The 13,421-nt window shown below is 36.2% G+C and overlaps 1 protein-coding gene across 1 annotated transcript; it reads left to right on the plus strand.

Annotated features, from left to right (window-relative positions):
* The first annotated feature begins 1,891 nt into the window (after nt 1-1,891).
* Nucleotides 1,892-5,133, plus strand: LOC124456334 (zinc finger MYM-type protein 1-like). The gene is made up of 3 exons (XM_047006806.1): nt 1,892-3,182; nt 3,264-3,931; nt 4,873-5,133. The coding sequence occupies exons 1-3, from the start codon at nt 1,892-1,894 to the stop codon at nt 5,131-5,133; spliced, it is 2,220 nt and encodes a 739-aa protein (XP_046862762.1).
* The last annotated feature ends 8,288 nt before the right edge of the window (nt 5,134-13,421 follow it).

Below are 13,421 nucleotides of genomic sequence, written 5' to 3' on the forward strand. Positions count from 1 at the left end.
TCATAATATATTACATGGCGGTTTGTTTTTGCTTACAATATGGCGGCCGTTGTCAATCGCCGTATTTTGTTATTACTGTATTTTAAGACGTCGTATGCGAAGATGCAAGAAGTATAGAAAGCGTTTTTGGGTTAGGCCGATATTCGAACGACGACAACAGCATGGGGAATACTTCAGATTAGTAAAAGAAATGAAAGAAGAAGATCACGAAAGCTATTTCGCCTACTTCAGAATGCTCCCTCGACATTTTGATTTTTTACTGTCTCTGGTCGCGCCTCTTATCTCTAAATGCAGCACAAGAAGGGATGCTATTTCTCCGTCGGAAAGGCTTGCTTTGACTTTACGTTATTTGGCGTCGGGTGACAGCCCTCAAAGCTTATCATTCAGCTACAGGATTGGTTTGACAACAGTACATAAAATAATTGGTGAAGTTACAGAAGCAATTTGGTCTACTCTCTTTAAGAAAGGTATATTAAAGCTCCAGAGAGTTCTTTTGAGTGGGAGAAAGTAGCAGAAGAGTTCGAAAAAAGGTGGAACTTTCCTCACTGTTGTGGAGCAATGGATGGAAAGCACATTAGAATGCAAGCTCTCCCATCAGCTGGTAGCAGATATTTCAACTATAAACTGTGGCATAGTATTGTCCTACTTGCAGTTGTATCAGCTGATTACACTTTTCTCTTGGTTGATGTCGGTGATTGTGGTCGTCATAGTGACGGTGGTGTTCTGCAGAATTCCCAGTTTGGTGAAGCACTAGTAACAAATCAACTAGGGCCCCGTCCACACCAGTGGCGTGCGGTCATGCAAGCGTAGGCAAGCGCCGCTTGCCTAAGCATTTTACCGAACAAAAATTTTTTGGATCAATCTCTGAGCAAAATCAGTTTAAATTTTTCTGTTCTAAACAATGTCAATGTAATCTTTTGTCTAAATTGTCTTTACAGTTGAAATGCTTGCTATTTATACGCGATTTACTGTCGTGGTTTTCGGTTTCACTTTGCTACACTTGTAAGATGAGTCAAGTGTATTAAATTAAGTGGATTAAATTAATTATTTATTAACCAAGGCAAGCGCGCTTGCCTTCGGAACTCAATTTGAACATTTGCGCATGCGTTAATCTAGATTTGGAGGCTTCTTATTCGAGGAATATCGAGAAAAGGCAAGCGGCGCCTCTAAGGGCGCCGCTTGATAGCGATTGGTCAACAGTCTTGTACGCTCGCAATTTTAAACACATATCAGCGCACGAATAATATTCGTATATTCAACACATTGGACATCCGAATTATTCACGCCGTTAATGTTATCGTTTATTAAAAGATGACTGAGAGCGAAAGGTAATGTTCTGATTTCTAATTCAAAGTAGTAGTAGATTTCTAATTTATGTATGTAGAAGATATTATCTGTAGCATGTTATACTTTAGCGTTATATAAGTCTTGCGTATGAGCTCTGAACGTGATTTCAATGTACTAGAACGCTATTAAATTTTGTGATTATTTTATTCACTAGCAAAGAAGTTATTTACAACAGTCGTGAGTATTCTATATGTTAGAATTTATTTACAGGCTTTTATATATTTTGATAAACAAGGTGCAGTTATTACACAGCGGATAATGTACTTGAAATTTGAGTAGTTTTACGTAATTATAAAGTTAAGTGCGTAAGTTTAAGTAGCGCGTTTGAGTAAGTGTAGGATTGGCTATTTCCTCTATTGCTAATACATGAATCTAGATGAGTAATGTACGCACGTTATGTACGTCACTACAAGATATCATGTAACTGATGTAAGGTATAAATAAGATTGATGTTCCTATAAAATATATAGCATAGGAATTTTCATCCTTTTATGTTCTACTTCTACAATTCGGTATTTTCACGACACCTGTACAACATGACTGAATGCATTGTGGAATCACTGTTATCCCGCTCATTTGGATTGAGACCTTTTCCGAGAAACGAGAGATCGTCGAAGGTGGCCGTCCCACTCCTGAGTTGCAAGGACTACATACAACATCCAAGCGAAGTGGTAAAGTCTTTATTCGAAGTTTTCAGACGTCAAATTACGACAAGTACAAATGGCTGGCTGGCTCCTCAAAATTGAATAAGTTATTTTGCTGGCCGTGTCTTTTGTTCAACTCAACAGACAAGACAGTCTGGTGCAAGAAGGGGTACGATGATTTGGCCAACCTGTGTAATGCCGTCAACAGACACGAGAAAACGAAGACACACTTGTCCAGTTGCCTAATGAATGCCAGTTTTGGGCGTACACGCATCGACATGCAGCTAGACGAACAGGCCCGTCAACACATCTCAGCTCACAACTTGATGGTGCACAAGAATAGAGAAGTACTTCGCCGTTTCATTGATGTTGTTTGCTTTCTTGGCAAACAGGAACTTTCTTTCAGAGGTCGGGTGGAGCTGGAGGAGTCTGCCAACAGGGGCAATTACGTCGAATTGATAAAACTGCTAAGTGCATATGACCCCACGCTTGAACAGCATCTTCATACAGCAACCGTGTTTTCTGGACTTTCTAATCGTATCCAGAACGATTTGATTGTTGCTGTCAAGGACGTTATGTTGAAAGCAATAAAAGATGAAGTGATGAGGAGCCCATTTGTCGCTATTTCCCTGGATGAAACCTCCGACGTTAAGACCTTATCGCAGCTAACAACTATAGTTCGCTATGTCAACCCAGATGGTAAAGCTGTGGAGCGCTTTCTTGGATTTACCGATGTAAGTGAGGATAGAACTGCGGCTAGACTGAAACAAGAAGTCGGTAAAACCCTGAACGAGTACGGATGCGGCGAAAAACTGATTGCCCAAACGTATGACGGTGCGAGTGTGATGTCAGGAGAACTGTCCGGTTTGCAAACACGAGTAAGAGAAGACTATCTACATGCTCTTTTTATCCACTGTTGCGGACACGCATTAAATTTGGTCCTTATTCAAGCTGTCTCGTCAACTAAAGAGTGTCGTATATTTTTTAAAACCGTCACTGGTCTTTCATCCTTTTTTCACGCCTCGTCCAAGAGAACATACCTGTTGGACACAGTTGTCGGCAGACGCATTCCCACTGGAACAGCTGTTCGATGGCACTATCAGAGCAGGTTAATCCATGCTGTACTGGAGACAAGAGCAAAGCTGCTCGAAGTTTTCGAATACATCATCGAAAATGATGACGAGTTTGACGGTACGACGTTAAACGAAGCGAGGGGCTACTGACAAGTTCTTGCAGATTTCCAGTTTGTGTTCTGCCTTAAAATATTTTCAGAAATATTTGGTCTTACGGATGTTTTGTATAATATCATTCAGAGTAAGCAGTTCGATATTGTCTTCTGTGTCACGAAAGTTCGCGAGACGAAAGATAAGATTCAAGAACAACGAACAAAATTCGTAGATTATTGGAATTTTACGTCAAGTATCGTCAAAGTAGCACTGAAACGCGGGCAAAGTGAAGAGGATGTAAAGGCGTCCTTCCGTCAAATGTTTTTCTGTGTAGTCGATACCATTGTCGTGCAGATTGACTCTAGATTCGAAAGTCTTAACAGCAGAGCATTCGTTTCTTTGTTGGAACATTCAAAGCACGAATTGTACAGCCGGAATTTTCCCGAACGAGAGCTGCAATCGTTGCAAGATTCATATGGAGCATTCTTTAATCTTCAAGCACTAAAAAGTGAACTAATCGTTGTATACGCATCTGCCGAGCTCAAATCGAAACCTGTTTTTGATATGATATCAAAAATAATCGAACTTGACTTGAAAGCCTGTTTTCCAGAGGTGTACCGATTGTGTCAGCTCATTCTTACTATGCCAAGTACGTCCTCCTCTGCAGAAAGATCATTTTCGGCTCTCAAGCGTATCAAAACGTATCTTCGCAGTACACAAGGGCAAGAGCGACTTTCTGCATTGGCTACAATTTCAATCGAGAAGGAGATGTTGGTAAGTTTGCAGGGGAAGCCACGATTCTATGAGGACGTTATAAAGGAGTTTTGCGCAAAGGAAAGACGGATGGAATTTACATTTAAGTAAATCTGTTGTAGGATTTTGGACTATTTCGTTCTGTTACTTCTTCACTACAATAGAAATGCACGCGTAGCCATTTACTTAAAACGACTTTATATCACAATACCACAGGTAATACTTTTAAACCGTAATTGTGATATATAGTTTTTGAATTTTTTAGATTTTTTCAATACTGTTTCAGTCATGACAGATACATTTTTTCGACAAAGTACTCCCAGAAATCGCGGGAAATGCGCTCCAGTAGCCTTCAAAATCCAAAATTTTCTGGGGAGCATGCCCCAGAACCCTAGATAGCTTCGCGGCATGCCGCGAACCTCACCAGCGCTTGCCTATTAAATTCGGTCACCGCACGCCACTGCTTTCATTTCATATGTAATTTTAAAAAATATGATGTAATGAGACTCTAAAAAATTATTATCATTTTCATATTTTTGTTAAATATATGGAAGAAATGGAGCAGACTTCTTATATCTCTTTATCATTACATTTAAATTTGAAACAAAAGGCATCATTACACTGATGAGTATGGGCTTTCTTTTCATTAAAAATTTAAAGCAAATATGATTTAAAAAGACTCCTTAAAAATTATTTACAATTTAGCATTTGTGTGAAATATAAGAAAAAACTGCAAAATACTTTTTCTTATATTTCATTATCCGTACATTCTTTTAAGTGTAAACTAATACAGTCCAATGACCATCGGATTTCATAAGGTCATACTTTATGTATATATAGCAAATTAGATGTATTGTAAATTTCTTCCTAATAACATGTCTTCTTATTAAACGGTTTGTGTGATCATCATTGAAAGAATCTTAAGCAATCCTCCATCTATTTACATTTGGCGACCTCAATAGGTTATGGGCCCAGGTCACGAATGGATTTCGATGGAGACGAAATATGAACTTTGGGAGACAAAGTTTATGGGATATCTTCATATTTTAAAGTTGAAAGATACCGTCGAAAGCGCCGAACCCAATGACGCAAAAAGCCGACGTTTATCTGGAATTAATCGAAGTTCTGGACGATCGATCACTTTCTCTAGTCATGAGAGATGCCAAGGATTACCGGAAGAAAGCAATCAAGATCCTAAGGGAACATTACAGGTCAAGCAGTAAACCAAAACTCATCACGCTTTACACAGAGTTGACCACGCTGTATTAAGGGGAAGCAGAAAGCGTGACTGACTACATGCTCCGAGCGGAGGCGGCCGTAGCAGCACTGAGGGATGCAGAAGAAGTTAGTGATGCTTTACTAATAGCAATAATTGTTAAGGGGCTTCCATGGGCATCAAAGCAAATGAATGATATCGCGACATAAAAATATATGTCTCATGTCCTTTAAAATTAGTTACATTTTCACAATTTTAAATGAATATATGATCGTTGCACTTTGCTGGACAATTTAAGCAATCGTCTCAAATAAAAAATTATTTAGAATTTAACATATATGTTAAATATAAGCAAAAATTGCAAGTTACTTTTTCTTATATCTCGTTATCGAAACATTCAAATTTTAAACAAAAGGCACCATCACATTGATACTATTATGGGCTTTCTTTTCATGTATAATTTTAAGCAAATATATTTAAAGAAGATTCTTTTAAAAATTATTTACATTTTTACACTTTGTTAAATATATGGATGATATGGAAAGTACTTTTTCTTTTGTCTCTGGATCATTACATTAAAATTTTTAAGCAAAAGGTACCATCACACTAATAAGATTATGGGCTTTCTTTTCAAATGTATTTTAAGTAAAATATGTATTAATATGTTTCTTTTAAGATTATTTATATTTTTCTTAAATATCAGGAAGAAATGAAGCTTTCTTCTTCTTATATCTCTTTATTATTACATTGACATTTAAAACAAAAGGAACCATTACACTGATAAGAGTATAAGCAAATATGATTTAAACAAACTTATTAAAAAAGTATTTACAATTTAGCATTTGTGTTAAATATAAGCAAAAAATGTAAAATACTTTTTCTTATATCTTGTTATCTTTACAATTCAAATTTTAAACAAAAGGTACCATCACCTTAATGAAATTATTGGCTTTCTTGTCATACGTAATTTAAATAAAATATGAGGAATTAAGAATTTTGAACAAAAGGTACTATCACACTGATGAGATTATGGGCCTTCTTTTCATGTGTACTTTAAATAAAATGTAATAACACTGATGAGAGTATTGGCTTTGTTTTTATACAAAATTTAAAGCAAATACGATTTAAAAAACTCTTTAAAAATTGTTTACAATTTAGCAATTGTGTTAAATATAAGTAAAAAATGCAAAATACTTTTTCTTTTATCTCATTATCGTTACAATTCAAATTTTAAAGAAGAAGTAACATCACGAAAATGAGATTATGGGCTTTATTTTATATGTAGTTTAAATGAAATATGAGTAATAAAGACTCTTTAAAAATTATTTACATTTTCCCATTTTTGTAAAATATACAGAAGAAATGGAGCTGACTTTTTCTTATATCTCTTTATCATTACATTTAAATTTGAAACAAAAGGCACTATTACACTGATGAGAGAATGGGCTTTTTTTCCATATAATATTTTAAGCAAATATTAAAAAAAAACATTACGAATTAGCACATGTGTTAAATATAAGCAAAAAATGCAAGTTACTTTTTCTTATATCTTGTTATCGAAACATTCAAATTTTAAGCAATAGGTACCATCACACTGATAAGATTATGGGCTTTCGTTTCATATGTAATTTAAAGCAAATATGTTTTAATAAGATCTTTTAAAATGTATTTAACTTTTGACATTTTCGTTGAAGATACGGAAGAAAAGGAACTTACCTTTTCTTGTATGTCTTCATTATTGTATTAAAGCTTTGTACAAAATGTACCATTAGACTGATGAGATTATGTGGTTTCTTTCATATGTAATTTAAATGAAATATGTTCAAATAAGTCTCTTTTCTTAAACAAGAGTTACCATCACACTGATGAGATTATGGGCTTTCTTTTAAACTGTATTTTAAATAAAATATGATTAAGTAAGACCCTTTAAAATATTATTTACATTTTCACATTTTTCTTTAATATATGGAAGAACTGGAGCTAACTTTTTCTTATATCTCTTTATCATTACCTTCAATTTTTAAACAAAAGGTACAATCACTCTGATGAGATCATGGGCTTTCCTATGTAATTTAAATAAAATATAATTTAATAAGACTCTTTAAAATATTATTTACATTTTCACATTTTTGTTAAATATACATAGAAAAATAAAATTATTTTCGTATATCTCTAATATTGCATTTCAATTTGAAACAAAATGTACCATCACAATGATAAGATTATGGGCTTTCTTTTTGTATGTAATTTCAACCAAATATATTTTAAGAAGATTCTTTTAAAATTTAATTGCATTTTCACAATTTTCTTAAATGGAAGAAATGGAGCTTACTTTTTTTTATATATCTCTTAATAATTACATTCAAATTTTAAACAAAAGGCACCATTACACAGATGAGAGTATTGGCTTTCTTTTCATTAAAATTTAAAACAAATATCATTTAAAAAGACTCCTTAAAAGTTTTTTTTACAAATTAGCATTTGTGCTAAATATAAGCAAAAAAATGCAAAATACTCTCTCTTTCATCTCGTTATCCTTACAATTCAAATTTTAAACAAGAGGTACCATCACACTGAGATTATGGGCTTTCTTTTCATATGTAATTTAAATAAAATATGATTAAATAAGACTCTTTAAAAATTTTATTTGCATTTTCAAATTTTTGTTAAATATACCGAAGAAATGGAATTTACTATTTATTTGTTGAGGCATGCTCATAAACAACAAAAACATGTTAAGGAAATAGTATGTGCGTAGTTTGGTTTATCAATATATCCGTTCCCACACAGCTTACAGCCAAGAAACAGTTATTGATCCTAGTTAAATTTCCTTATGTACCATATATAGCTTAAATAGAGGAAGTATTCCGAATAATAATGATATTTGTGATTTGTAATAAAGAGCATAAATACTTCTCTGTAATATAATAAAAATCATTTCGATCATTAAGTTCACTCTTGGTTGTTACTGAAGGCATAGAATATATTAAGTAAGACATATGGCGAGTAACTAGAACTCAACAGGTTATGGGCCCAGGAGAGGTTTGCTTTTCCATGGAAGCGAAAGCAAATATGAGCTATGGGAAGTAAAATTCTTGGGCTATATGCGTCTTCAAAAACTGTACGACGTATTTATCAAATCAGCAAGTGAGAGAGAAGAACCAGCAGCTTCAAAACTGACTGACGCTTTTGCAGAGTTGGTCCAATGTCTGGACGACATAAGTTTGTCTCTCGTGATTCGGGAGGCAAAAGACAACGCACGGAGAGCTTTCGAAATCCTCAGACTTAACTATCAAGGCAGAGGAAAACCTCGCATCATTGCTCTTAACACAGAACTCACTTCGCTGAAGAAAAGTGACGACGAGACTTTCACAGATCATATAATGCGAGCGGAACGATCGGCAACAGCCTTAAGAGAAGCCGAGGAGATAATAAGTGATAAACTACTCATTGCAATGGTTTTAAACGGCCTGCCAAGCACGTTAGATGTCTTTGCTACTGTAACAGTTCAAAGTGAAAGACAAATGACATTTACGGAATTTAAGAACTCGTTACGAAGTCATGAAGAAAATATGAAACCATTGTCACCAAAAACTGAGGTAGGTGACAACGTTATGTATGTGAAAGCAAAATTTGACGGAAATTGTTTCAAATGTGGAAGAAAGGGACACAAAAGCTCAGAATAGCGAGTGAAGGGGAGCAAATGGTGCTCCATTCGCAAGACCAAGACCCACGACACGAAAGATTGCCGAAAGACTCAAGGAATGTCCAAGTCAGCTAAAGACGAGCAGCGCAGTGACAGCGAACGGCAACAGTCCTTCTTATTCGTGTCAAAGGATGAAAAAGAGAACGCTGAAGCAAGCATGAAGGATAACGATCAAGCGAATTTCAATCTACTTGTGGACACAGGAGCTACAAGCCATATTATTAATGCTATATGAAAATTTATAGATTTTGATAGTAAATTTTATACTAAAGCGCATGTTATTGAATTAGCAGATGGCAGTAAAGCCAACAGAGTAGTTGGTAAAGGTACTGCTAAAGTGAAATTAGTTGACATGCATGGAAATGCGCAGGATGTCTTATTGAGTAATGCCTTATATGTCTCATTTTACGATCAAATATATTCTCAGTAAATGCTGCCGTAGAAAAGGGGCAAAAGTCAAATTAGATAAACACGATAAGCATGTATAGTGCCCTGATGGCACAACGTTTGGAATAAGACAAGAAGGCAAATTTTACTATATAAATAGCATATCATTTTCGAATAAAAATGCATGTTCTCTTTACAAGTGGCACAAGGTTCTAGGTCACTGCAACTACAAGGATATTACGAAACTAGAGAAGGTGGTTAAGGGGATGAAAATCACAGACTTGAGGGAAGTTGAGTGTGAGATTTGTACGCAAGGTAAAATGTGTCAGACGAAAAGTAAGATGGAAGATAAAAGGCGAGGGTCCTCCTAAGTTTATTCACACGAATCTTGCAGGTCCTTTTGATTCGGAAGGAAGGGAAGGGTTTAGATATGCATTGTCGTTTATGAATGATTATTCAGGATTAAATATGGTCTATTTTCTTAAGCATAAAAACGATACACCACTAGCATTAAAACAGTTTTTAGCAGATGTTGCACCTTAGGGAAATGTAAAGCGCATATGAAGTGATAACGGCACTGAATTTACAAGCAAGAAATTCAAATCGATTCTTAGGGAAAATAAAATTAGTCATGAAACTAGTTCATCATATTCGCCACACCAGAAGCTCGTGGTTAACTCTATTTAACATGGCTAGGTGTGTATTGCTTGAAGCGGAACTACCAAAATCCATGTGGACATATGGCATCATGGCGTCTGCTTATATTAGGAATCGTTGTTTTAAATCGAGGTTGAACAAAACTCCGTTTTAAGCATTTACAGGCTCAAAACCAGACATGAGAAAAACGCACGTTTTGGCTGTGTTTGTTATCATTATTCACAAAATTCCAAAAGTTAGACCCTAGAAGTAAACAAGGTATTTTCTTAGGGTTTGATGAAAATAGTCCAGCATATCAAGTATACTACCCTGCATTAACAAGGTAGAGTGTATAAGATGCTTTAAGTTCTTCAGGGAGGGTAGCAGGCAACCCGTATTGACTACAACGAAACATTTTCGCCAACTGCACGCATGAGTTCTATCTGTGTATTGCTTCAACACGCTGTTCAAAACAACATGTTATTTCATCAGATGGATGTAAAAACAGCTTATCTTAACAACCCAATAGACTGCAAAATTTATATGCATCAACCCGAGGGATATGAGGAGGTAGATAAAAATGGTGAAAAATTAGGGTGCAGGTTGAAAAAGTCTTTGTATGGATTAAAACAAAGTGGTAGAAATTGGAATAACGTATTGCATGAACACTTAAGACCCATTTCAACTTTATTTGCATTTCGCAAATCGCATGCGATCCTTTGTTTTCAATTCCCTTGCGAACTTTCGCAAATCGCATGCAAACATTCGCGTTACGAATTTGACAAGTTCGCAATGTTTGAGTTTCTACGAATGTTCGCATGCGAACCTGTGTGGGTGACCAATCAGAAAAAGACAACAACAAAACAAAATGGTGGCAACAGGAAAGATAGAATGGACACCAGAATTAGTTGAAGCCTTGATTGAAAATGTTTGTACAAACAAAGTCGTTTGGGATACTAGCAATGCAAAAATTACAAGAACAAAACTGTGTAGGAGTCAGCATGGTTAAAAATTGCAAGTGAGTGTGGTCTGAAGGAAAAGAATCAAGTTTTAAAGCAAAATGGCGTGATCTAAAAGACACGTATAAGAAAAAGTTTAAGTTGTTGATACTTAAATCTGGTGATTCTGGTGGTACGAGGAAAGCTACTTGGCAATGGAGTCAATTGAGTTTTATGGAAAAAGTTAGTATCGTTGAGACGCCAACATCTTCTAATTTCTTGACGATAAATGAGGAGGAAAGTCTCCAGATAGGCTTGCTATCAAACGACACTTTGGCAGACATATCCGACTTGTCCTAACTTTAGATGATCCACAGCCAAACAGCCCAGCGGATGACAGCCATAGTATTTCAGGTGGAGTTAGAACGGTGGTTTGGTTTCATGGAGGAGTAAGAAGCAATCTACAATAGCTTTGTCAACTTGTGAGGCTGAGTATATGACATTGACTGAAGCTATTTAGGAAGCAAAATTTTTTAAACAGTTGTGTGTTGATTTGCGTATTTGTAAGGAAGGTGAGTGTGTTTTGTTGAATGTTGACGATCAGGGTGCAATTAACTTAGCAAAGAACCCTATGTACCACAAAACGTCTAAACACATAGATATTACATATCACTTTATCAGAAGAGAAATAAGGGCTGGTAAAATAGAAATTATGTATGTAGCAACACATGAAAATGTGGCTGATATATTTACGAAAGCTGTAAGTAAGATTAAATTAAGTTGATTCAAAACATTTATAACTGGTAAATAGATAATAATTTGTTTATTAAATAGAGGAACTATTCCGACCAATAATAATATTTGTTATTTGTAATAAAGAGCATAAATACTTCTCTGTAATATAATAAAAATCAGTTCGATCATTAAGTTCACTCGTAGTTGTTACTGAAGGTATAGAGGATGTTAAGAAAGAGATATGGCGAGTAACTCAAACTCAACACTATTTCATCTCTTTATGATTACATTCAAATTTTGAACAAAAGGTACCATCAAACTGACAAAATTATGGCCTTTCTTTTCATATGTAATTTTAAGCAAATATGTTTTAAATAGATTCTTTTAAGAATTATTAACATTTTCCAATTTTTCTTAAAGATACAGACGAAATGCAACTTACGTTTTCTTATATCTCGTTACCCAAACATATAAATTTTAAACAAGAGGTTTCATCACGCTGATGAGATTATGAGCTTTCTTTTAATATGTAATTTAAATAAATATGATTAAATAAGACTCTTTAACAAATTATTAACATTTTCATATTTTTGTTAAATATACAAATGCTAAAGCATTTGGCCCGTTTTGCCGGCCGACACATTAAAAATACCTTTGATGCCGATCTACCCATCATTTTCTCTCAGTGTGGAACTGTGGAAAAACCTGTGAATCGTAGATGTTTCCTCACAAACTCTCAGGGAAAGAAGTGAAATACTCGAACTGGACAATTTCAGAACAGACTTCAAAAAGGTCAGGCTTCCACACGCCCAGAGTACACCCAACATCCTAGATTCCACCATGACAGAGAAGCCAGCTTGCTCAGCCGCAGCGGAGATGAACTGAACAACCCTATCATGCCTACAAATCCTAGGACCACTGCTTCTCGCACATACTTGAATGATGTGCTGAGTCGTCTCTGGGCGCATGCATGCATCACAAAGTCTATCTCCCCCAGGTCTACCACGCGAATTGCTTGACTTATTTGAGAGGAGCCCAACTCTTGCCTTGATTGCAACGACAAAGTTAGCCCCAGAAATATTCCGGGGTGGACTACTTACCCAGCGACTTCCCTGCGGGCATGCCTGTGCCTTCGACAAACCTCTCCCATCCACCTTGGTGTGCGACACAGCAGCCCAAGCATTAAGCAAGGACTGCTTGTCAGTCACCAACTGCCTTGCAGAGTGGTATTGGCGGTTAGACTCATCAGTTTTTGAAAAAAAGATGAGCCAAATAAGGCTTGTGAAATGGGATTAGTAGCCAAGAGGACATTATCAAGTCGTCGCCTCTTCTTTACAGGGATGGCATAACGTAATGAAGACATTCCGAAAACCCCATTAGCAATACCCGCATGAAAGAAAGCCACTGGAGTGCCACCTGGCAATTTCAACCATTGGCGTACATTGGCTCTAATGCTGGTATTTAGCCATTTTAACCACCATCGCCTACTGGTGCCAACAGGAGTTCGTGCAGATACCTGGATAACAGAAACGGTTTTAATATCTTTAACTGCTTGTGAGGTTAAGCGGAGCTTCAGTGATGTTACGAAGTCCCCCCATCAGGTCGGATCTCAAGTCTTTTCGGAGTCTAGCTCCACTTACACTCAACATTATACCCAAGTATCGGTACTAACCCTTTCTGGTCAATGATGGCATGAGACCACTGTTAGTCACCAGGAATGGACTTCGGTCTACGACCCATCATTTGGCTTTCCCATCAATAACAATGCTGAGGGAGGCCGATTTTCCCTCATTCCCAGCACTGATGATGAGTTCGCCTGCTGCAAGATGAGACTCCAACGTCCAAATTTGTTTATGGAGGCCATTCCGAGTCTCACCAAGCACCACGATGTCG

This window comes from Xenia sp. Carnegie-2017, unplaced genomic scaffold, assembly GCF_021976095.1.
Source record: "Xenia sp. Carnegie-2017 unplaced genomic scaffold, XeniaSp_v1 HiC_scaffold_45, whole genome shotgun sequence".
NCBI lineage: Eukaryota > Metazoa > Cnidaria > Anthozoa > Malacalcyonacea > Xeniidae > Xenia > Xenia sp. Carnegie-2017.